Source organism: Pseudopipra pipra, chromosome 11, assembly GCF_036250125.1.
Source record: "Pseudopipra pipra isolate bDixPip1 chromosome 11, bDixPip1.hap1, whole genome shotgun sequence".
Taxonomy (NCBI): domain Eukaryota; kingdom Metazoa; phylum Chordata; class Aves; order Passeriformes; family Pipridae; genus Pseudopipra; species Pseudopipra pipra.
In genome coordinates, this window is record NC_087559.1 from 17522105 (window position 1) to 17546997 (window position 24893).

Below are 24893 nucleotides of genomic sequence, written 5' to 3' on the forward strand. Positions count from 1 at the left end.
AGCGGCAGCACTGCCCGGGCGCTGCGGACAGCGGGGCCCTGCGGGAGTTGGTCCCCGGGAAGGGGCTTCGCGGCGCCGGTGCCCCCGCTCGGCTCCGGGGTGTCCGGGGTTCGCGGGACCGGCGGGCAAAAGGACCCGGGGGCGCCCGCACTGGGGCGCGGCCACGCCCCCAGCACAGGACACGCCCCCTCATCAATTCACGCCCCTTGGTACGGCCACGCCCTCCGGTCGCGCCCCCTATGTTCCTCTCTGCGCGAGCCCCGTGAGGTCACTTCCGGGCCGGGCCGGAAGCGGCGGAGCGCGCCGGCATTTGAACCGCGCGGTGCCGCGCGGCCGCTCCGGCACCGGCACCGGCACCGCCACCCCGGGACCCCCGGCACCCCCGGCACCCCCGGCATCTCCCCGGGACCCACTTTGAGCCACCCCACCCTCTCCACACACCCTCTCCGAACCCTTCCCGACGCCCTGTCCCGGTGCCCCCCCCCCCCGTTCGCGCCATGCCCATCCGTGCCCACTGCACCATCTGCTCCGACTTCTTCGACAACGAGCGGGACGTGGCGGCCGTGCCGTGCGGGCACACCTTCCACCATGCCTGGTGAGGGACAGGACGGGATGGGACGGGACGGGACGGGTGGGGTGGGGGGGCGTAGGGCGGGACGGCTGCTCCCGTGGGGTGTCAGCCGTGACCCCCCGCTCCGGCTCTGAGGGGCGCTCGGAGCGGCCGCAGCAGCCCGGGATGTGCTCGTTAGACACTGGAACGGGCTGCCTGGGGGGGTGGTGGGGACACCGTCCCGGGAGGTGTTTCAGGAAAGACTGGAGGTGGCACTCGGTGCCCTGGTCTGGCTGACAGGGTGGTGTTGGGTCACGGGTTGGGCTCGAAGATTTCGGAGGCTTTTTCTGTGATTGTGTCGCTACGCTGCCGGCGGGCTCCCTTCTCTCCGAGGGCCGGTGCCAGCCGTGTTGGATTGTGGTGAAGCGTCCCTGGCAATTTTATGCTACTGCTGGAACCGTGCTGGAAGTATCTGTGTTGGAAGGAAACGATTCTTCTGAGGAAATAAACTTTGTGTGTGGGGAGAGGGTGGGCACTTGCTTTCCTGGCTGACAAACTCGGAGTGGCACCACGGGTGTGATTGTCACCCTTACCCGGCTGGGCTTCTTGGGCTCGCTCTCCTCCAGCAGCCAGCGGAGGAGGGAGAGCTTCCAGAGGTAACCTGCCAGCTTCAGGCTGTTACCCTGCTCCCAAAATAAACCTTTCCACCGTGACGTGATGGCTCGGTTGCAAAATGCATTAGTGGCTCTGCTGGGGAGCGCAGCAGGTTTGCATCCATCATCTCGGAGCAGAGAGTGGCCCGGTCCCGCTCTCTCCGCAGAACCGTGTTCAATGGCACCCCCTGGAGCTGCCCGCTCCGCAGATCCATGTTCAGTGGCACCCCCTGGAGCTGCCCGAGCTGGATCTCGGCTGTCACATCCTGATATAGAGCGGCTCTTGTGCCGCGCCTTGCGCGGATCCGCTCACTCCTGCGAAGCTGAGGTTGTTCAAAGCCTGTCTCCCAGAGAGATCTGAGTTCTGTGAAAGCTCTGCCCCGGTAAAGATAAGCTCACATGCTAAATTCAGCCCGGGATTGTCTCTGAGGCGCCCGTGTGGAACGCGGCATTCCCGTCGGCCGTGCCACTGGGCTGAAGGTTTGTGGTTCTGCTTTGGTGTGCAACGAGGAGCCACATCCTGCTGCCTTCTGGGGAGCTGGGGTTGCCCCTGGGAGCAGCACTCCTGGATTTTAAGGATTTACTGCCTGTTACCTTTTCCTTTCTCAGCCTCATCCAGTGGTTTGACACCGCACCGAGCCGGACGTGCCCGCAGTGCAGGATCCAGGTAAAGCCATCACCTGTACACACCTCTCTGTGTCTGTGGCACGGTGCTCTGCAATGGCACCGAGGGGCTGTGGGGTGATGCCTGAGGTAGGAGACAGAGGGATTTTTCTGTCACTTGGGACTCCCCAAAGGCTGAGAGGATGAACTCCCCTCCATAGCCCTTCTGATTGGAGTGGACTGAGGGTGCCCTGCCACATCACTGCAGCTCCACCTGGAAGGGGCTCTGGGTTTTCACAGCTTTTATTTAGGCTGGGTAAGTATTGGCAGGATGACAGAAAGGGCTGCAAAGGGATGATGGGGACACCTGACTTGTGTTTCTGAAGTGGCCAGTTCATTGCTCTCAGGTGAGGAGCCCGTTCTGCTGCATGTGGGCCTTATAACATGTCCTGGCTTTGCAGCATTTGGCCCTCCTTTGAGAAGAGCAGAGGGAGGGAAGGAAGGATGTGCTCTGCTTCTGAGATGGGAAGCTGAGGCTTGGGTTTCCAGTGGCTTAATTGGGACCTGAACTTCTTTGAAGTCCCTTGTGTCACCAGCCTTCGTGCTGCCAGTAGGTCTTGGCGTGGAGCGGCTGCAGGAGATGTTTCCTCGCTCTCAGATGTAAATTTTTATCCAGCTGCAGCTTGGGCTTACTCTGTGTTCGTGCTTCTTTCTTCCTCTCAAGGTCTTGGCCCTTGTTCCTTCCCTGACTTGTTGATTCCCTCTGTTCTTCTCTGCCTCTTACATCTCTGGGTTACCATGGAGTTATCGCGAAATAACATCTTATGTGGCAGTAACCATGCAATTAGCTGGTGTCATGACTGTATATTATACTTAAAACACAAAGCTGTAACTGCATGGGGGAGGTGTGGAGAGCTATCAAATTCAATTACAGCACCTTCTGCCTGCAGAAAGCAGCACGTACTTCTGTCTTAGGATTTGGCATCATGTTAGCTCAGCGTCAGCTGCTTGGGCCTGAGCTGCCAGAGAACAGACTGCGCTCGAGTCAGAAATGTCTGAATCTTTCTGCTGAGGCTCAGGAGCTTGGCTGGAGCTGCACTCCCAAAAAACTGAGTGGGGGGTCTGCTGCTGTGCTGATGAGCCAAAGCAGAGCATAGGCCCTAATGGCATCAAGCACGTGATCTCATTTGCCTTTCATGGCCTTGTCATAAGATGGTACCTTCTCCCCCTCCATCTGTCTTCCATATCTGTCGTTTCCATATTTGTGCCCATCAACCTCTTCTGTCTCCTGTGTCTAGGTCAGCAAAAGACACATCATCAGTAAGCTGTTTTTTGATGTTGCCCTGGAGGAGCAGGCAGCACCGGATGCAGAGACCTTGCAGGTAATTTGACTGGGGGTTCTTCCCTCGTGTGATGCTTCAGCCTCTTGGAAGCATGGCCTGGACTGCCTGTGCTCTCCAGGAGGTGCTTCCCAAGCTGGAGCTTGCTGCGCTCATGTTTCTGACCTGGAGCACATCTGTCTCTACGAGGTGATTTAAAGTTCTCCCTGACCAAATCCCATGTGGTGACTCAAGAAACCTCTTCTACTTTGCTGCTCTTCCTTCTGGTTCTTACGTTACCTGGAAGTCTCCTGAAGCAGCATCACAACAAACTGCTGCTTTTCCCCTGGGAGTGAGGCTACAGAGCTCTTCCCGAAGGCAGGAGAAGGGAAATCCCAGATGCAGTGGATTGCTGCTGGTGTCTGTTGCACGTGAGGTCTGCTGACCCCTCTGGAAAAAAGGGGCTGTTGGAGGAAGTGTCCCCTGCTCCCTTCTGTGCAGCTTGCACAGGCTGAAGGAAGTGGGGCAGGGTGGGGAATAAGTCATAATTCCCCAAGAGATGTTAGGAAAGGGACTGCCTGAAGCCACACCAGCAGCAGTGGACAGGGCTGAGGCTGGGCCCCTGGGGGAATCCTGGCTGGAGCTGGGGTGGTGGGTGGTGTTCTCCAGGTGCCACCCCTGGGTGTGGAGGGCTGGGAGTGAGTGGGGATGAACACAGAGCAGCTGTGCCACGTTCTCCTCCTTTGTGTGGATGACACAGGGTTCCTTCTGTCTTGGAGTTATCTGTTCCAAAAAAAAAAGTGGTCGGTTGACCTTGGTATAACAGGACGGTTGTACCCTCTTGTGTTTAGAATCAGCATGTGCAGCAATTACCATAATTAGCAGTTGCCATGACAATTCTATATGTATATCATATGTCTTTAAAATAAAGCCAGCCAGACTATAATGTCAGAGCACTGTCGTTCTCCAAGACGACTAATTTTACAAAACTGAAGGCCAAAGTCTGTGTGCTGAGGAAATGGAGGAGCATCTCTGGGCACTGGGGGCTTTTTGCCCTCAGAGCAGATAAACATTGCCTCTGGTACATATTCAGATCTGGTCTCACAAGTGTAATTAGACGAGTGACTCGGAAATGGGTTGACTGGAGAGAATTACCCTAGAAAAGCTTTCTGTTTTCTCTCACCCCCACCCCAGGATCCAAGATGGGTTCTCCCAGCCTTCCCCCTCCAGGCAGGCTGTGCAGAGCTGTTCCCTTCCTTGCTCAAGGGCAGGTCTGTGGAGCTGCTCCTGGTAACAAGCTTGATGGTAACTCCTCCTGCTCCTATAAATCTTGTTGTGTGGCCGTCAGAGCAACATCTAGCCCTGAGTGTTTTGCCTCCTTAATGAGGACACTGAGGTCACCAACAGGAAAGAACCAAATATTTTCTGTGTAAATTAGCATTGTTAGCTTGTGTTGGTATTCATTGCTATGTGCATTCGAGTTGCTGCTGGGCTGATACTGGTTTGTCAACAGTTCCATGTGGTGTGCTGCCTTGTTTCTGGAGGACATGGAGCACCTTAATAGCCATGGATGCCTTGTTCACCGTGGGTGGGGGATTTAATATCCATCTATTTAATATCCGTCTGTCCTCTGCAATGAGGTATCTGATTCTGGCCAGGCAGCAGTTCAGCAAAGCCAACACACAGTGGGCCAAACCCAGGCTCTCGAGGCTGAGAAAAGAATTGGTAACATCCTTGGCCAGAAGGGGTTTCACCTGAAAAAGCCCTGTGGCTGGCCCTCTGAGAGCCTGGGCATAGAGTGGTATTTGTCTCTGTAATCAGCTGGAGCTGTATCTGTGCAGCCTACAAATGTCCTGGAATGAGTATTTGGCCTCCTGCCATGAAAAGGGTGTGCTAGAAAGCAGAGTGTGTAGCTGTGGTCTGCTTGTCATCTTGGGAAGGCAAGCTTGGGATCCTCTTTTGAGAACCAGTCTTAGGCACCCAGTGAAGTGGTCAGAAGAGCTCCCTCATGATCTGAAACCTTCTCCTGTTGTTTCAGAATTATCCAAATTATCTTTTGGATAGTAATTGTCTTTTGGTGCTGTTCCTCATTCTTGCTTCTGCTCTGAAATGTCTGCGGTCAAAGGAGTGCAGGGGCTGCTTTGCTTTCCACCCCCAGGCATAAACTTCAACGGAAACACCAGAGGGAACCTGTATCCCCGGAGTAGCTGTGGTGGAGGATGAGGGATTTCAGATTAAGTTGATGAATGAGGTAATGTTACATAGCTGCCCGCAGTAGCCCAGGATTTCTGTGCTATCATGATAATTGGCACATCTTCTGAGCTCACTAATCGTTCCTGAATAGGACTCTGAGGAAGCTACTCCAGAATAGTTCCTGCAGCAGAGTTAATTCCACCTCAGCCCTCCAGCAGTTGTGCCCCTGGGGGCAAATCCAAGTCAGCTCTGCTAGGCTTTGCATTTAGTCCCTTCTGCTTACCAAGCTTTACATCCCATATTCTCTCTCCTGCCTTTATTGTCACTAGCAGAGCTTTGCTCTGGTCCCGTCAGATCCGTGGTCACTGGTGGTGCTATTCTCGGCTCAGATTTGCATGTAGCATTCCGGGTTGCACAGATTTGTGTGCTCTGCTTCAGTTCTGTGTTGGCATTTTATTGTGGTTTTATTCCACTGCAGTTCCTGCCTGACTTGTTATGTGCTTTCCTCTGCAGTTCTCTAACACAGCTTTTTAAGCCATCTTCTGTTGACTCTTTCCTGCATATATTTCTCTCTCTCTCTGGGTTTTTATACATATATATATAAAAATAGCCTCTCTTTGTAACCTCTCTGCATTTCCTTTGGCTATTTGCCAGGGTTAAGTCATATCACCTCATTATCACTAATTTAAACTACAGGGCATTTGCTGCCTCTTTCTGATTCTTGATGAAGGCGTTAGAAATATTTGATGTTCCTCGGACCCTTGTGGCACCCAGGAGATGTTGTGCACCCTCAGTTTCGTGTGATATGGATTAGTTTCTCAGTGATCTGTTTCCAGCAATTCGATTGAGCTGTTAGCTTGTATCAGCATCCTGAGCTGCAGTGACTTCAGTGTCTGTCAGCGTGTTTGATTGCATGCTTGGTTACTTTCTCAGGTGTTTGAGTGTGCCCTCCTGTCTCCCACCTGCATCCAATTAAAGTTCACTTCAGTTTAAAGAACTCTCAATAATCCAGTTAGTCTGGCAACATCCCTGCCTTATTGCCTGATTTAGGTAAAACATTATAAAAATTGTTCCTGCCTGATTTCCTGTGTTTCCCTGAGAGCCTTCCAAAATTATTCAGCTTAAACAAGATGACTGACAGTGCGAGAAACACAAGGTTGACAAGGCTAAGATGAAACTGCGATCCTCTCTTCCCCCCCCTCCGAAGGATGCCAGTTGGAGGTGCTCTTTGCGTTCCCTGTGATAGTCCTGGCTTGTAACTCTGTGCTTGCTGTTTCTGTGTTCCCTCCTTAGCACCTGCCTGGTGCAAATGTCCTGCTGAGAACCCTCTGGTCCTTTTAGGATGTGGTGAAAGCATCTCTGCAGGGCATTTCCTAATCGGGTTCTCTGTGTTGTGTTTCAGAATGAACTGGACAAGGTGAAGGCTCAGCTCTCCATGAAAGGTGAGTTCCAGCTGCCTGCAGGGGGCTGGCAGCCACAGTTGACAGGTCCTGGGCTCTATCGAGTGGCTTGTCCAGGCCTGAGGAACCCCTGTGCAGAGCCCACCCCTCTCTGAAACAGTGCAGGCTGCAAACTGTTTCGCTGGTACGGCTTCTTCAGAGCTTTTTCTGGGGTGGGACCACCTAAAGCTCTGTATGACAGAGCCAAGGCCTGCAGCCTGGCCCAGCTCTGCTGTAACTCAGGAGCTTACTGTGAGTTTAGACACACAGATGCAATTTTTTTTGCCCCTCTTCCTAATCAGAAGCTACAGAATTGCAGCACAGCTCTATCTGGAGCAGGCTTGAAAGCAAAACCCTTGGTTTGCTCACTGGGAAACAGCTGTATGTGGCCAAGGCTCACTCCCTCTAGCAGATGAGAGGGTGAAAGTGGTGTCCAAAAGCAGCAGTGGGAAGGCTTTGGATTTGTTTGGCTGTTGCAGTGCCACATGTGTCGCGCGAGGAGCAGACGGAGTTCAGTGTGTGCGCACTTCCATTTTCCCATCTTTAATTTTAGAGGATGTTTGAGGGAGGCAGGAAAAGCAAAAGCCCTGGAGACTTGTCGATGGGTTTTAAGCATCGTCTGTAGGCAGCCTGTCATCAGAACATGAGTCATGAGCAGCAAAAGGAAAATGTCAGTCTAAGTGACAGAAATCCTAAAACATGCTAGCAGAAGGGAAAAAAAAAATGTTTAAAGAATGCTGGGGGCTCACCCACGCCCCGAGAGTTGTCTTTCCTCTGTGTTCCCTTCATGCACGAGACAGACGTGAATAGCCAGTAGAATGAGGATTCAGTCCTTAGCCTGAGAGCAGAATTGGACAGTCTGCACAGCTCTATTCTGAGGCCTGTTCTCCTGCCAGCTCGGTTGAGTTTAGTGACTTGGTAGAGAGCCAGATCTTCTGGGGAAGGTGGCTGGGATTCTTGCTAGGATGTTATCCAAGAAAAACTGCTCGAAGGCCTGCTAATCTTCTCGGCTCCTGGTGAGTAGAGGTTGGATTTGACATTCCCTATCCCATTCTCTTTTCATATTGGAAATGCGAAGCTCCTTCCCACCTCCTGCCTCCTTTGCTGTGGGTACTCTGCTCTCTGCTGGCTCCTGTGTATAAGTTCTCCATGTGAAGCTGTGCTCTGCTCTGTGCTGTGCTGTGCAGAGGAGCTGTGGAACTGCCAGGCTCGGATCAGCTTGCAAATGGCTCAAGAGGTGCCGAGCTCCGAGCAGACCCAGCAGGCGCTGTGGGAGGCACTCTGAATGAGCTGAAAACTCATTCCTGCAGCACGGAGAGCTTTGACTCCTGCCATCTGCCTCTGGGCAGCTGGGAACGGAGGAGGGGGAAGCCCTAACTCTTCTGGTGGGTGTGGAGTCCCTGCAAATGCAGGGGAGCGTCTCCAGGCTGTGCTGGTGAGAAAGGGTTATGCAGATCAATGGAGAAGCCACCCGCGTGCTTCTTCTGGGATACATTCCTCTCTTCTTCCCCAGTCCCACGTGGCTCTTCTACTCTCTGATCAAGCAGTGAAGCTGCACTGCAGGTCGTGCTTCCACAGGATATGGTGGCACAATTTGAAACTGGATTGCTTGCAAGGAGAAGAAGATTTTTGGAAAAGCACTGTTTGGCTCTCCACTCTTGTCAAGCTGGAGCCAGAGGCGATTTTAGCAAAGACTGAAGATGCTGAGCTGAAAAATTTACTTTGCTCTCAGCAGGGTTAGGTGGAGGGGCTGCTGCTTTCCCTCATTACCCAACTGTTTTGAGCTTTCCAGCAATGCTGGCTGTTCCCTGCGTAGGTCTGTCAGCTCCTGATGGTGGTTGTTGCTTCGTGAGCTGTTCTTCCCTTGTCTCGACAAAACAAATCAATATCTGGTGTTTTTTTTCCACCACCTTCTTTCTGGTGGTCAGAGGCATGTGTTTCTGGTTTGCCTGGGGGAGGAACAGCAGGACTCAGGTTTTATGACCTGCAAAAAGTGGGCACTTGGGGAATCTACTTAAGCTGTCATGTGTCCTGCAAAGTCCCTGGTGTCTCTGCTTCTTGCCCTTCACAACACAGGTGCTGTGGTGATGGCAGATGCCAGAGTATGGTGTACCACTGCATACAGCTGCCCAATGGCACCCAAAGGGCTTCCTGGCACATGAGGCTCCACGTGGAGAGGACGGGCTCAGAGCTCTGCTCTCCAGCTCTGTGACAGCGTGGTGTAACTCGAGAGGAATGATTCCCTTGTGCAAGCCTGGCTTTGAGAAAACGCAAGAGTTAAGATGCATCATCTTAACGCTAGCAGGGCTGGCACTGGAAAGCTATTAAAGGGAATTTTTTATCTTTAGTAAAGAAATCTTGAAGCCTGCTGGCACTGAGAGAAGCAGTTGCTCAGTACAGAACCTGGTGCAGACAGCACTTAGAGAAATGGCTCTCTCCAGGAACGGCCAAATCCTGGCAGCCTGGAGCTGGGACTGCAAGCAGTGAGTGCACTCTGGCTGCTGTGGGGCAGCTGCAGTCTGGGTTACTGGGCCATGACCTTTTTCTTTCTTCTTTTCTTTTCCAGAGAAAGAAAAGCGAGAATGCCAGGCTGTTGTGGATGGGCTGAGGGACACTCTGGATGTGCGCAATGCCACGATAGAGTCGCTCCAGAAGGTGCTGGGAGAGACAGAGATGCTGTGCTCCTCTCTCAAGGTACCCTTCCTGTCCCCAGCAGGACTTCAGCACTTACCATTGCGCAGTCAGTGTTAGTTTTGCTGAAGGTCCCTGCAGGTCCTACTAATAAAGGGCTTGTGCTGGTGGGATTTTGAATCTGGTGCCCGGGTTTTTGTTTTGTTTTTATTTATCAAAGCAAGTGGTGTTGCTGGACTCGAGGTCCTGCATGTGCTCTGCCTGGAGGTGATTCAGAGGCATAGCAGCCAGGCCTGTGGTTTGTGTGCAGGTGGCTGCGTGCTCAAGGCAGAGGTGGCCGTGGTGAGGGAGGGTTGACAGCCCAGCCTGGGGGGTGTGGCTGAGCCTTGCTAACGAAGTGGCAGTGCTGATCATAAAGGTAGCAGCATGAGCCTAGTGTGGGAACTGGCCCCAGTGCCCCATTGCCGAAATGCTGGCTCCCTGTGGTAGAATGTTCTTCTGAAATGGGTTTAGGCCAGGCGGGATTCAAGGAAAATTAGTTTCTTAGTTTGACTGGGGGAGAAATCAAACTGAAAAATATGGAGGGGGAGTTGCAGGCTTCTGCTGAGTGGGATCTGATCCAGCTAACTCTCCTGTCTCTCCTCTGTTGCCAGGGCTTTGCTTCAGTTAGGTTAGTAATGTTGTGAAGTCCAGGGATCAAATATTCCTGTGTGTTTCAGCGTGCAGTGACTCAGTGTGTAGTCATGTACTGTGCGTAAACAGCAAGAGGAAAAGGATAAGAGCAGGAGCTGCTTTGTTGGGATGTCTTGTAGCAGCTTTGCCTTGGGTGGGCTGGGCAGTCTCTGCTGTGTGAAGGTGATGTGCCTGTCTCAGGTAGATGGGGTGCAGGTAGGGGGGGTTCTGAGTTGCAGGCTGAAAGATGGGGTAGAGGTCAACTGCACTTCCCAAGCTCTCTGCCCCTTGGAGTATGGGTCTGACCCAGTATCCTAAACTGCATCATGTTCCTTGACCTGCAAGGTCAAGTGGCCCAGGGAGAGATTGTAGATGTGTCATGGGGCTGTCTTGCTGTACACCACCTGCAGCTGGGCTTTTCTGGAAGGAACCAGTCCAGGTCTACCTGACACGAGAAGGACAGAGTAATGAATTAAAGCCAGATAGGCCTTTCTGTGAGCCAGCACAACTCTTTTTACCCAATCATGGGGTTATATCCAATCTGCTTGGGTGTAAAGGCAGCCGGGATCTAGGCCATGCCAAAGATGCTGGTGGGATCCTGGATGTATCAGTGGCAGGATACTTCTGATGCTCCCTACTCCAGCAGAAACAACTGGGACAGTGCTTGCTGCTGGATTCAACATCTCTGTGCTTGGCTTTCCTCCCTTGACACTTCCAGAGGAAGCTCTGTGCTTATCTCGCCTGTTGCAAAACCCTCTCTGTGTGCTTAAGTCCTTTTAATGAAAGCTGGGCAGGGCAGAAGGATTAGGGACCTGGAGGTATCTTTTCTGTGGTGTACGGGGTTTCCCAGCTGAATGCCAAGCACTGTCTTATACTGCATCATTAAAGATTAAAGCACTAAACTTCTGCAGTGAAAATACAGGCTTAACTTGCTGTGACGCAGGTTAAGACTGCGCCGTTCCTGTCTTCTGCTGGCACTGTCAGCTGCTGCTGAACCTCTGTGCGAGAGTTTGCTGCTGTTTCAGGCTGGCTGAGGCTGGGGACTCTGCTCCAAGACGCTGCTGTGGGGATCTGAAGTGTAGAAGGTTCTGGTTAGGGAAAGCCAAAGATGGGCTCTGGTTAAGCAAGAGTAACATGTGAGCCTGCAACACTCTCCCTCCGCAAATTCCCAGTGGTTTCACAGCTGTTTGGTTCCTGTGGCAGGAAGTGGATAAAATCCTTTAACTTCTGTGTGGGAAGGAGCTTTACGAAGCGATGGTCCTTTGCCAGGCCTCTCCCTAGAGTCAGCACTGTGCGGAAACCAGGCCCGGAGCCTTTCGAAGTTGCTGTGTGAGATGCCCAGGCACACACAAACCTAGATGCACTGGAGTGGTGCTAATTCAGCTCTCCCTGTCCTCTGCCACACTGCAGATGTGTGCTTTTCCAGCTCAGCTGAGGTTTTGTGTTGCTGCTGGAGAGCCTGGAGAGGCGATGGCTGCAATAGGCTTGCAGCAGGTGAGCTGCAAGTGCCTGGGTTTGTGTCTTGTTTGGCTGAGGTCTCCCAAAAGAGACGCACTCATTCCTATTTATGCTCTAAGCAACTAATGGCAGGGAGAATATGGAGGCTAAAGCAATCAGCTGTGCACGGAGCAGAAGGTGATAGCCAGGTTTGCTTGCTGTGGACTCCATTGCTTTGTAAAACAGATTGTCACTGCGAACAGGGCACTGTGCAGCCCCTCCAGTGCTCCCAGCAGAGAGGGGCTATGATGTGGTGTCAGCTCCAGCCTCGCCTTGCGATTAGCACTGAGACCCTGCTGTGCTGGTGGGGGGCAGAGCTGGGGGTGCAGCGGGAGGGAGCTCAACTGTCCCTAATCCTGGGCTGCTGAGGTGGTGATAGCATTAAGAGCCAATGTATGCTCCCAGCTGCCCGCAGCGCGCATAAGCCAGGATGTTTCTCTGACAATCCCTGGAGCCTTCCTAACGGTCTGTGTGTGCTTGCTTCTCTGCAGAAGCAGATGAAATTCCTAGAGCAGCAGCAGGAGGATAGCAGAAGCTCAAAGGAGGAGGCCCGCCGTCTGCGGAACAAGCTGAGAACCATGGAGCGGTGAGATCCGGGGTGCTCCCTGAGCCTGGCAGGCTGGGCTGCACACCTCTCCCCTTCCTGGAGGGGGAGGGAGGGGTCCTGCTGGGCCTGCTGCAATGTCCACCTTCACATACTGCATCACCTTACCTATAAGGTTGGAAACTGCTGCATTAGCAGGCCTGCCCTTGCCTGTCCCTGCTAGGTTTCTAGACAGCTGCTCTCATTAAAGAGCAGCAAGGCATGGTACTGGCCTCATCCCCAGTGCCCCAAGCATGGCTATGTGCCATTCCTGTTATCAGAGGATGCTGGGGCAGAATGCCAGCCCAGGAACACAGTCAGCCACAGAGCTGTAGGGACTAAGCTGGGGCATCAGCTCCATGTGCACTATGTGTGTACAGCTGCCCCTTCTCTAATCCAAGTGGTGCTGCTCTTCCCTAGCGAAAAGCCCTGCTTGGGGTGAGGCAGCTGTGTCTCTTCCCTCATGACACCCAGAGTGTCTGCAGCAGGAGCTCAGGCTGCACCAGCCTCATGGGGGGAAGCAGGGCTCCTGTCGTTTTCCCCGCTCTGTTTGTGACTCATGAGCTGAGGGTATGTTTTTGTTTGGTTTCTTTCGTGCAGGATTGAGCTTTTGCTTCAGAGCCAGCGCCCCGAAGTGGAGGAGATGATCAGAGAGATGGGAGTTGGGCAGGCAGCGGTTGAACAGCTTGCAATCTATTGTGTCTCACTGAAGAAGTAGGTGCTGCAGGCTTGGCACAGCTGGCTAGTGCTGTCCTATCCTAACCTCAGCCCAGGGAGACCCTCTGCTGAGTAGCAGCAGGCACATGGGCTCTGCGGGGCTCTTTCCGCCTCTTCGGGCTTCCACTGGGTTTTGACTGACACATCCTGGGGACCTAGTTTGGAGCCTGTCACACTGAACTGTTCCTGTTGTCACTGTAGTGACATGTGTGTCACCATGGGAACTGTCTCCAGAGTTGTCAGTGCACCTATGAAGCGATGATGATTATTCCCTCTGCTTTCCTCTCGTGCCCGGGGGGAAGCGAGCGGATGAGGAGCTCCAGGCTGTGCCCTCTGCAGCCCTGCGCTGTGCAGCTGTGGCCTCTGGTGTGCTCTGGCAAGGCAAGTCTGCACTGCTGCCCTCCCCTACCTGGAAATCCATCTGGTCCTGCTGGGCAAAAACAAAGCTTTTTTTGGGTCCATTCTGATGGCAGCTGAGTAACTGCAGCTTTGGTATGAAGCTGTAATGAGGCAAGTGTCCCTGTGGTGTAATTGGGAGTGAATGTGCATGGCCAATAGTGTGAAGTCTCTGAAAAGTCACTTAAATCAAAGTCCCCTGTTTGCTGCCAGCATGAAGACTGTGCTCTGTTGTCTGTCTGTCTTTTTCATTGGCAACTGAAATGTCTCTGGCTCTGGTTTCCATTTTGCTGGTGGAATCAGGCATGATATCCCTTGCAGGTTTTTTCTCCCCCATAGTGTAGCAGAATGTGTGACACAGTGTTGGTACACTCAGCTCTCTTCCCTAAGGGCTTTGTGTCTCCTGGGTTTTCTCTGGTGGCTCCGCAGTTCCAGAGCTTCAAATTAAGGTTCTAGGCTTGCCTCTGATAAGTTCTAGCTCAATCATCTTGCAAACAGCGTGACTCTTTGGGTCTCTTCGCAGGGAATATGAGAACTTGAAGGAGGCTCGGAAGGTCTCTGTTGAGATGACAGAGAAGCTGAAGAAGGAGCTGTTCTCTGTCAATAACAAGGTAAAGGGGAGAGTGTGAATCACCAGGGTAACAGCTGGTCTATAGATCCCTGCCCACAGCTGAGGCCCAAGGCCTCTGCAGTGACCCACTCCCACACTGGGCACTACCTGACTGTTACGGGTGTGTGGAAGGTCAGGCTGGGGTTTCTGGGTCAGGGTGTGATGCTGCGGTGAGCGAGCAGCTCAGGGGCTGTTGTCAGGAGTGCAGTCTCTGAGGACAGTGGTAGGGCAGCATTTGCAGAGCCAGAGTTTGGCAGGGAGCCTGGGCTGGAAGGCAGCAGCACACAGGTGCTCCACTGCTCCCACTGGGTTCTGGAAGTAGCACTTCCTTCATCCTGCGACACTGCTGAGCGCTCAGCTGACAGCCTCTCCTTCTGCAGCACTGGGCCCCTTGGAAAGGTGGGAAGGGGTTTGGAGCCAGTGTCAGTTGAGCAGGGCTTAGCCCTGGCTTGGCACAACCAGTCACACCCAGCCTTGTGCCTTCGGCCAGCTGAACCGGGCCAGGGCTCCTTCATCATGCTGTGCCCAGGCAGGAGAGGTTCCCAAAGTGCAGTGAGGACATGCAGGTGGCCCTGCACAGACCCTGCCTGGGCTGGTCTTGAATTGGTGCAGAGCTTGGGAATGCTGACACGCCTCTGCTGACACGTGCTCCCCCCTGCTCCAGGCCTGGCTGGGCCATGTTAGCTCAGGCCAGGAAGCACTTTGTCTGTTTTGGTAGCACGTCCCCGTGAAAAGTGTGTGCCTGCAGCCTCACTCTCCAAGGCACAGGTGTTCCCTAGGGCATCCCCATGTCTCAGCCAACAAAGTAAGAAGCTGTGGGTGGCTTTGGCCTATTTTTGTTCCTCAGCCATAGCTGTTGTCCCCTCAAAAGAAGAAGGAGGTTTTCAGATTGCTGTGCTGCTCCCCAGGAGTGTTAACCCCCTACACAAGGTGCTGCTGCTGGAATTGAGCTGTTCCAGGCTGAGTCAGAGCCAAGCTACCTCAGTGATCACAGCTGGGTCAGGAGGACGCGAGTCAGTGCACTCAGGGCTCAGGGCTTGGCTGACAGGGAGCTGACTGTACCCACAGTCCGTGGGCTGGCCCAGCCTCCAGGACCCACAGAAATCTCTGATGTGGTAGCCATCCACTTCCCGACCCCTGCTTCTGGCACGCTTCCCTGTTGAATCAGACTTGTCCGTGTGCCAGCGCTGCTGATGCACAGCCATCCTCCAGCCTGTGGTTTGTAATTCCTGTGCTCTGGTGTGTCCAAAGTCCTGCAGGAATTCAGAACGCAGCCACCAAGTGTTAGAGCAGGGAAAAGCTGTCGCCGTCAGGCATAAATGTTCAGGAAAGGCTGGGCAAGCAGCCCTGGAGATCCCTCTGCAGGCAGCTTGTGGAAGTGGGTAGGGATTGGCTTGTGCTGGTACAGGAGAGATTGGTCAGACTGATACAGGGAAATTGAACCCTTAAACAGGGGAAGTAGCATGTGGTGCAGAGCCCACTGCTCTCACAGGGGTCTGCAGTCTCCCTTACCCAGTGGTGTAACCCACACTCTGCTCTTGTATCCTGCAGCTGCAGAAAACAACTTCAGACTTGGAAAAGACACAGGAGGAGTTAAAAAGCACCCAGAAGGATCTGAAGAATGCAGACAAGGAGATCTTGGTGAGAATATCATTCCTCAGTCTGCAGTAACTGGCAGCTGGCCATGGCCTGCAGCTGCAAAGCCAGAAGTTATGCTGGCTTTTGCTCAGTGACTAAGTTTCCCAGCCCACCTCTGAGCTCCACCTGATGCTGATTTATGGAAAAGGGGCAAAGTATCTACTAGAAAATCCTTCCTTATCTCACTATCTGCTTTCCCTTTTCCCTCTAGAGTTTGAAGAAGAAGATAGACATCCTGCAGGATACTCTGAAGGTCCCATCTGTAACCAGAGAGACACTCAGTCGGCTAGTCTTTGAAAGGTTAGTGAGCTGTATCCTCAGATACAGGCCAAGGATGGTGGTCATGGGTCCAGAGCAAGAGCTGACAGTTTAATTAGCTGGGGAAGTAGAGACATGCTAGTCTGGCAGGTGTCGCAGTAGTATGGTTGTTTTGTTCCTTGTATCCTTTTTCTTGTGGCTGACTGGAAAAAGTGCATGTCTCTGAGGGTTTGGGTCAGGAGCAGGTGGAGGAATGGCCTGGGTTTTGAAAAACTCTTTGTTTCTATGTCCTGCCAGGGAAACATCCCTAAAGCTTCTCTTCTGGTTGCTTCAGAGCTGGCCTTCTGGTGAGCGTGGCATGATGTATGGGGACCAGAGATCTTAGCCAGGCAGAGGAACCTAGCCTGAAAAATGACATCTCGTGTTTTTATTCAGTCTTTCTTGTGAGGAGCCTGTGCCATTACCCCAGTACAGCAAGCTGGGTTGTGTGCATAGAGCAGCAGTGTGATTCCCTGGGCTCTGGGTGCTGCTGTTGTAGCGCAGCCCATTCGAGGGGGAACAGTAGTGTGGGGCACTGGCTTTAAACTCTGGGGTTTGGATTGTCCTTCCTTTGACATGCAGGCAGAACAGGGTCCCACTGCTGTCCTTGTGTGCAGCTCTGCCTTCCCTTCCCCTGCTGGGTGGCCCGTGGTGGCCCGATGGCTGACGCTTTTCCTGGCCTTGCAGCCCCACTCCCGTGGAACTGCGGCACCCGAAGCTGCACCGCCCGGCCCACAGCGATGAGATCAACCTAGATGCCACTTTTGATGTGGACACCCCTGAGCATCAGCCCTGCACATCCCCCTTCAGCCCTGCAAAAAGGCAGAAGCTGGATAAAAGGCCGTGAGTTCCCCCTCCTCTCTCTGCTTCTGAAGGAGATCAAAGTCTCTCTGCTTTGGAAGTTGCTGTGTGAGATCAGATAGCTCTCCAGCTGCCTGATGGCGTGCTGCAAGCTTTGTCGTCATTTGCTTGGCCTTGTCTGTCCTTGCCTGCTCCACTTGAACAATAAATCTCTGCTGATTTGCTCCTTGGGCTTCTTACAGGCCTCCCGTGGTAAACCTGGCAAAGAAAGTTCTGAAGGAAACAGTGGAGGTAAAAGAACTAACCTTGATTTTCTGTATTGCCTCTTTGATTCTGCTGTTAATAAGCTTGGGATAAAGGATCCATTTTTCTCCATGTAGAAGCCACTGTGGTCATAGACCATCCCATCTATAGAACCACAGTATGTGCTTCAAAGTGCTTTCCTTCATGGTCTCCTGGAAGCACTATTGCTGCCTCAGGCCTCCTGGAATTGGACAGGAGAGGGAGGGTGGAGGCCCACGTGCTTCTTGCTGATGATTTTGCCCCAGGTGTGCTTGGCAAATACCACGTGGAGCTGACCACAAGGGCTGGGGGTCAGCTGAGGTGGCTGTTCCCAGCCTTGCTGGGGGCAGTGTCCTGCCTACCAGGCACTGTTCCACATGAGCCCCAGTGGGAGGCTGGAAGCTGCTGGTTTTCAGCCTGACATGTGGTATGGCAGTAGCCATTATCCTAAATAGCTGTCTGTGTTATTAGTGCTGCCTGTATGTGGACTCCTTTAACCATCATGATCTCCTGAATGGGCTTTTCTTGGGGTTTTTTTGTGGGACAGAACTGGGCAGATGATGTGGAGGATGATGTTCTTAAAGGACTCTTGCCAGCATTCATCAGAAACTCTGTTCTCTCCAAGAAGCCATCTTTGGGCAGCTTGCTGGGTTCCCACAAGAACATGGGTACTGTAAGTATGACTGTCCAGTTGGTGAGTGTGTCCAGGGCTGGCAGTGACACCTCTGTCCTGAAGTGACCCTGCAGGAGGAAGTGAACCAGGCTTTTACCTTGCCACATACAGAGTGTGGAAAATAAATCTTGGAGCACAACCTGGCTACTTCCCAGTCCTGCAGAGCTCCAGGGATGACAGATGCTCACTCCCTTCCTGGCAGCAGACTAAGTGGCTCTCTCTGTCCTAGTCCTCTGCCTCCTTGGAGCTTTGGGTGTTTTCCTTGTATTCCTCTCTCCCAGTGACAAAATCCTAAGCCTTGCCTGGAAGGCTCAGTTTGCCTCAAGAAGTGCCCAAGATTCCCAAACTTTATTAATACCCATCAGTCTGTCTTTTTCCAAAGGTGAGGGCTTAGCACAAGTGCTGAGTTTTTCCAGGTGCTTTAACCCCTGTCCAAAAGCTGTGGCCTGCAAGGCTCTCCCTTGCCCATGACCAACATGAGGAGAGGTAGCCACAGCTCTGCACTGCTGCTCCAGGCTCATTTGTTTCTCTCTCCTAGGTGAGGACTGGGTATGATGGCATGGGAGGCAGAACGAAGTTCATACAGCCTGTATCCTTTCCTGCAGCTCATGTGGCAGTAGGAATGCTGTGGGCACCTCATTTCTGTTCTTCCTCCTTGGTCTCAGCCATCTTGGGGACTCCTCTGTCCCCCAGTCAACAAAAAATGGACAGGGACCCTCAAGGAACTCTGACTCTGAACAAGTCTGAGATAAGCAAAGGCATCAAGGACCTGAGCTTGCTGGGAGCACTTGTGGCTCGTTCAGGGGAGCACATCAGCTAGAATTCTGTGCAATTTGCCAGGACTGCCTGTGCCCTTGAGATCTTGGAGCAGCAGTGTGGCACAGCCTCTTCCTGGCCGTGTGCCTGCCAGCCCGTGCACCCAGAGCCTTCATTCCTGCAGGATCCTGCTGCTCCTCTCTGGTGAGGAGTGGCTGGGCTGAGCTCACCCTGTGGGTGTGGATCCTCTCCTCCCCTGGGGTTGCTCCTGCAGGCTCTGGCTGCTCTGCCTTTCCCAGCACAGTGCACTGGCTCTGAACGTCTTGAAGCTCAGATCTATACACTTAAATGCTGTTTTGTGTGCGGGGGGGTAGTATAGAATCATCAAGGTTGGAAAAGAGCTCTAAGATCACAGAGTTCCCCAGCACTGCCAAGCCCACCACTGAACCATGTCCCTCACCACCATATCTACATATCTTTTGAACACTACCAGGGACAGTGATTCCACCACTTCCCTGGGCAGTCTGTTCCAATGCTTGACCACGAAGGCATTTTTCCTGATATCCAATCTGAACCTCTCCTGAGTGGGAAATGTTCCTTGACTCATGGGACAAGTGTGTGTCTGAGCTCTGCTGCTGTGAAAAGGTAGCAAAGCCCGTGCTGTCCTGCAGGGAGTTTTTCCTTGGGCATAGATGTATGGCTGGGTCCTAGATCTGTGGTTCAGGCTGGCCTGCAGCAGGTGTTGGATCACTTGTGTCCCCAGGGCGCTGGTCTGTGCTTTCCTTGACAGTTTCACCTCCAGACAAACCTGGCAGAAATCCGACCGTTAGCAGTGAAGAGCAGGAGGAAGGTGTCCAGGCCAGCATCTGCATCTCCTTCCACATCTTCCTCCAGCAGCAGCCAGGCCAGACTGGACAGTTTCCTGCAGTGAGAGCCCCTGGCTTTCTGGGAGAGGCTGGGAAGGGGCTGCAGGGACAGCACACTCACCCAGAGCCTGGCACAAAGCAATGTGCAGCCACCACTGTGTGGGGGTGCTGTTTGCAAAGCACTGATGGTGCCTTGTGGGTGAGACAAGGTGCCCTCTACAGAATCCTGGACTGCTGCAGCAAGCCAACAGGAGACCAAGCCTCTGGATAATGCTTGGACTGAGTTACCCACCTCATTTTACCACTCCTTCCTTCTTTTTTCCTGTAGAAGCAGCAGGATTTTTTTGTCTTCTGGCCTGCTCAGAGCTCTGCAGTTGCTGCTGCTTTGGGCTCTCAGACACCAGGTGGAACTGTATTTCTTGGATACAGCCACAAGCTAGAGGTGTGGGAAGGGTATCTGGGATGGGAGTCTGGAGAGGAGCAGGGAGAAGGGACCTGATGTAAATAGTTCGAATAAAGTTTCCTGGAGGAAGAAGTGTGCAGAGCAGGCTGTGTTGCTGTGGAATGTCTATATATTCATCATCAAATTAAACACCTTCCCTTGACACAGGCCTGTGTGGGCTGGGGAGACCCACAGGTGGGCCTGGGGGTTGTGCTGCCCTGCCCTGTCCTGGTTTGAGCCGTGAAGTCCACTGAGTTCTTGCAGGCTTGGCACTGAAACTGCTGACTGGGGAGAAGGGTGTTGAGGTGATCCCCTGCCCTGCTTAGAAGCAGAGATAGGTGGGCTGGTGTGACTTGGTACATGTTTATGTGAAGCTTGTTTAGGAATTTCTATATTTTAATAAGATTATAGAGTATTTTTGTTATTTTTTAACTGTTCTGCCTAGCGATTTGAGGGTTTGGAATGGCCTGAAGAAGTGCTGAAGAATGGCTCCCTTCAGGGGAGGGGAGGGAGACTGCTGGGGCTGAACCTGTCTGGGCTTCTTCAGCTTGGAGACGTGGAACAGGAGATCCCCTCCTGCCCCCTGAAGCAGGGCTGTTTGAGCTGCAAGGAACAGATGTCGTGAGGCACCTAATACAGCACTCTGTTGTACAAATCTGATGTTTCCCATTTCCAACTGCTTCAGGCTGGAAGTCTTAGTACCTGGACTGGCTAAAAAACGTGTTTTTAGGGAATAAAATATACTGCTGTGCACACTTGTGGCTTCTGAGTATTTTCTGCCCTCTTGCAGCTCAGGGTGGAGGGCTGAGCTCGGGTGCTGAGTGTGGGGTGATTGATGTGCCTGACCCTTCAGAAACCTTTGTTGCTAGCTCAGGAGACAGGCCCCTTGTGCAGGGAAGGGCTGTGCTGGGTTGAAGCTGTGAGGAAAGTGAGCCCCACCTCCAGGGCAGTGAACAAGGCAAATGCCTGCAGAGCAGGAGCTGTCTCTCACCTGCATCACTTGGGGCTGACTGCAGAATGATGTGAAATGCAAGGAGAGTTTGGAGGAGCAGGAGGAGAAGGTTCAAAGGGGTGGAAAACAAGCTTGAGATGAAGGAAGCAGGGGCTTAATTAGGCAGAGTTAATTCTGCAGAGGAGAAGCCTGGGAGAGGGTTTGCAGCGATCCTCTTACATGGGGCCCTTGTCCCTTCAAGATAGGTACCCTGTGTGTGTAAAAATGTGAGACTTGCTCTGGATCTCTCTGGCCTGAAGCAGGTTCAGGGAGACCCTTTTAAGGGGGTGGCAGTGAAAGTCTGGGTGTGTATGGCTGGTGAGGGATGTGGGCTTCCAAATGTTGGGGTGCTGGAGAGCTGGTGCTATGTCTGCCCAAAAAGGTAGAGCAGGTCCCAGCCTGCAGTGGAGGGGTTGAGAGGGGTTTTCAGGGCTGTCCTGCTCTAGCCCTGGTCTGGGGACCTGTCAGAGCCTGGGGAAGGAATTTGCACCTGATCAAGGCAGCCCTGTCCCCTTCTCAGCTACAGCCCCAGGTCCAACCTGCCTGTGAAGCTCGGCCCCATGGCTGTGTGGGTCAGGGTCCCTCCCAGCCCAGACAGCAGTGCCTGCATGAGCTGGACTTGATTTCTCTTAGACTTCTGCTGGATCTGTGGCTCCCCAGTGCTTTAATCTGATTTCTCGTGGAAAACAAAATCACCCTGGCCCAAAAAATCCCTGTGCTCCGACTGTAGGGAGCAGAGGAGCTGGACCACATCAAAAGCAGCGTGACCAGCAGGTTAATTGTCCCCCTCTGCTCTTGTGAGACCCCACCTGGAGTGCTCTGTCCAGCTCGGGGGCACCCACATATGAAGAATGTTCCAGCCCATTCCAACAAGTTCAGAGGAGGCCTTGGAGATGCTCTGAGGGCTGAAGCACCTCTGCTATGAAGACATGCTCAGAGAGCTGGGGATGTTCAACCTGGAGAAGGCTCCAGGGAGACCTTAAAGCCCCCTAAAGGGTTTCCAAGAGAGATGGAGAGGGACTTTGGACAAGGGCCTGAAGTGACAGGACAAGGGGAAATGGCTTCACACTGACAGAGAGCAGGGTTAGATGGGATATTGGGAAGAAATTCTTCCCTGTGAGGGTGGAAGGTTCTCTGGCACAGGTTGCCCAGAGAAGCTGTGGCTGCCCTGTTACGGGAAGTTTTCATGGCCAGTCTGCACAGAGCTTGGAGCGACCTGGGATAGTAGAAGGTGTCCCTGCCCAGGGCAGGAGTTTGGAACAAGATGGACTTTAAGGTCTCCTCCAACCCAAACCATCCTGTGATTTCCATGTCACTTGGTGTTAGCTCTGCCTGCTGTGTGCCTGGGTGCCGTGTTCTTCCATCTCCCACGATCTCCTAAGCCAATACCACCTGCCTGCTTTCCTGGGTTTTGGCACCGCGGTGCGAGTACCTTGGCTGGGCACTGCCTGTGCTGGAGGCTGCTGCTGGAGGCTGCTCCAGCCTCTGCTGGGTTTTAAGCTGCATATTTTGCATCTTCTGTGTTTGGGGTAAACAGGAAAAAAAAACCCAAACAAGTATTTTGCTTGCTCTGGCCACCTGCTCTTTCCTCTTTCCTGGTCCCTTTGATATATTCCTGCACTCTCACTTTCCATGGACTTGCTGCTTCTGGAAGTTGTTTCTGATGTGGTTTTGTTCTGGTTTATTGCATATACATGTTCCCCCCACCCAGAACTGAAGCTGTTTTACTCTTCCTCCGTGATTTCAGCTCCTTCAAAGCTGTCTTCCTCCTGTATTACATCTTCCACGCCCCACACCTGCTCCAGCTGCCGGCACCCCCTTCCCTGGGCTGGGGGATGCAGAGCCGGCAGGGCAGGGGCAGAGGTGCCGTTTTCCCGGGGCTTGTAGGAGCCGGTTTCTATTTCGGTGCGAGTAGAGGTGAGACCAGCCCCAGTTCCACGTTTATTTTGGGATTTAGCGCGTGTGTGTTGACTCACAGCCCATAAAAAGCAGCCGCCGGGCTGTGTCGGGTCTCGGCTCCGGCGGGGCTGCCGCTCCCGCGGGCACCTCCCGTCCCCGCCGGGGTCCCCCCGAGGGGAGTTCTCCTTGTGCCCCCCGGTGTGGGCAGCGGGGACCCCTTCATGGGGAAACACTGACACCGCACCGCTAATTACCGTTAATTACCGCCGCCCTCGTTAAGTGCGGGTGTGATGTCGTTGTGCCCCGGCCGGGGGGCGTTCCCGCGGGCACTGCTGCTCTCTGACGTCACGGGCAGCCTGTGACCTCACGCCGAGAGGGCGCGCCCATTGGCTGAGCGCTGTGTGACCTCATGGGACGGGGCTGGTTGTCGGAGCATCCCGTGACCCCCCTGCACCAGCTGGGAGCTCATGGGCTGAGCCTGGAGCTCAAGGAGAGCGTGACCCATTGTTTGGGCCCTGTGAGGACAGGGATGGGCAGAGCTGGTCACAGGCCGGGCACTGGGTGACCCTGAGGGCAGGGAGTGGTCACTGGCTGGGGCTCCATCGCTGTGACCTCACACCACAGCCACTCTGCTCACAGGACGTGTGACCTCACAGGGAGCCAGTGCCTGGGTGACAGCCTGGGACAGCCCGTGACCTCATCGGCCAGGAGCATGTGACATCGCAAGAAGCAGGACAATCATTGGCTGGCAGGGTGTGACATCCCAGGGCAATCCATGACCTCACAAGAGCCTGGGACACTCATTGGCTGTCAGGGTGTGATGTCCTGGGGCAGCCCATGACATCACTGGGGAGGCAGGTGCTCATTCGCTGTCAGACTGACATCCCAAGGCAGTCCATGACCTTGCAAACATGTGAGACACTGATTGGCTGTCAGGGTGTGATGTCCTGGGGCAGCCCATGACCTCATGGAAAGGCGGGTGCTCATTGGCTGCCAGGCTGTGACATCCAGGGGCAGCACACGAGTTCATTGGTGGGCGGTGTGTGACGTCCTGCGGCAGCACCCGTGACCTCACGGCTGAGCGGGCCGCCCATTGGCTGCCGGGTGTAACCTCATGCGGGAGCGCGCCCATTGGCGGCCGATCCGTGACGTCACGGCGGGCGGGCGGCCCATTGGCGGCGGGCGCGGGCTGTCGCGTGGCGCCGCCTGGCGGGCACCGGGAGCAGGCGGCGCGGGTCTCCCATTGGCCAGCGGGCGGGGCGGGGCGGGGCCCGGGGGCACGTGCCGGCGGGGCCCCGCGGGGCGGGCGCCGATTGGCCCGGCGGGCGCGCGCGCGTGCCCGCGGCGCGAGCGGGCGCGGGGGGCGGCGCATGCGCGGGGCGGCGCGGGCGGGCGGCGATGGCGGCGCGGGACTGATGGCGGCGGCGGGGGCGGCGCTGCGCTGAGGGAGCGGCCGCGGTCCCGGTCCCGCCCGGCCCGACATGGGCAACGAGGCCAGCCTGGAGGGCGGCGGCGACGACGGGCAGCTGCCGCCCGCCGCCGCCGCCGCCGCAGGGGCCCCGCCGCCGCCCGCCGCCGCTGCCGCCAAGCCGCCTTCAGCACCGGGCGGCGGCGGACAGCTCCCGCCCGCCGCCGGGCCCAGGTCAGAGCGCGGGGCGGGGGCGCGGGCGGGCCGGCGGGGCGGGCGCGGGGTCCGGGGGGCTGTGGGGGCTGTGGGGGCTGGCGGGGCGCGGGGCACAGGTGTGCGGGGCGGCGGGGGCAGGTGCGTGGTGTTCGGGGGTGCCGGTGCAGCGGTGTGAGTGGGGCGGGCACGGGCAGTGCAGGGGCGCTGAGTGCAGGGGTGTAGGGTGCCGGTTTCGTGGGTAAAAGGACGGTGGATGCAGGGGGTGTGGGTGCAGGTTTTGTGGGTACAGGGACGGTGGATGCAGGTGCGATGAGTGCAGAGGGTGTGGGGTGCAGGTTTTGTGGGTACAGGGATGGTGGGTGCAGCGGGTGTGGGGTGCAGGTTTCATGAGTACAGGAGTGGTGGGTGCAGGTGCGATGAGTGCAGAGGGTGTGGGGTGCAGGTTTTGTGGGTACAGGGGTGGTGGGTGCAGGGCGTGTGGTGCAGCTGTGTGGGGTGCAGGTTTCATGGGTACAGGGCTGGTGCAGCTGTGTGGGGTACAGGGGTGCCCGGGGCCATGCGGGCAGAGGGTGCAGGTCTGCGAGGCACCTGCAAGCAAACACAGGCAGGCAGGTGACAGAGGGGTGTGCCAGAGGCACACACCGAAGAGAGAGCAGGTGTGGCTGCAGGGGGTGGGCAGCAGGGAGAAGACAGGTGAGGAAGATGCAGTGGGGCTCAGGGAGATGACAGAGGCACCTGAGGCAGGTTACTGTGGGAGGGTG

At 54.7% G+C, this 24893-nt stretch overlaps 2 protein-coding genes across 5 annotated transcripts in view; both read left to right on the forward strand.

Annotated features, from left to right (window-relative positions):
• The first annotated feature begins 20 nt into the window (after nucleotides 1–20).
• TRAIP (TRAF interacting protein) lies at nucleotides 21–20373 on the forward strand. 3 transcript variants are annotated; one of them, XM_064667920.1, is made up of 16 exons: nucleotides 355–595; nucleotides 1813–1870; nucleotides 3105–3188; nucleotides 4320–4430; nucleotides 6721–6760; nucleotides 9324–9451; nucleotides 12049–12143; nucleotides 12741–12854; nucleotides 13777–13864; nucleotides 15415–15504; nucleotides 15713–15801; nucleotides 16486–16641; nucleotides 16842–16890; nucleotides 17429–17554; nucleotides 18093–18143; nucleotides 19113–20373. In XM_064667920.1, the coding sequence occupies exons 1-16, from the start codon at nucleotides 498–500 to the stop codon at nucleotides 19239–19241; spliced, it is 1506 nt and encodes a 501-aa protein (XP_064523990.1). In that variant the 5' UTR covers nucleotides 355–497; the 3' UTR covers nucleotides 19242–20373. The 3 variants fall into 3 exon arrangements, with proteins under 3 accessions (XP_064523991.1, XP_064523990.1, XP_064523992.1); XM_064667921.1 differs by lacking the exon at nucleotides 4320–4430 and having other exon boundaries at nucleotides 21–595; XM_064667922.1 differs by lacking the exons at nucleotides 355–595; nucleotides 1813–1870 and adding an exon at nucleotides 2885–3021.
• A 3543-nt stretch (nucleotides 20374–23916) lies between these two features.
• BSN (bassoon presynaptic cytomatrix protein) overlaps nucleotides 23917–24893 on the forward strand; it is a 93827-nt gene continuing 92850 nt past the window's right edge. For both annotated transcript variants that reach the window (XM_064667923.1, XM_064667924.1), the window contains exon 1: nucleotides 23917–24150. In XM_064667923.1, the coding sequence (XP_064523993.1) occupies nucleotides 23990–24150 (161 nt within the window). In that variant the 5' untranslated portion in view covers nucleotides 23917–23989. The remainder of the gene's footprint in view (nucleotides 24151–24893) is intronic.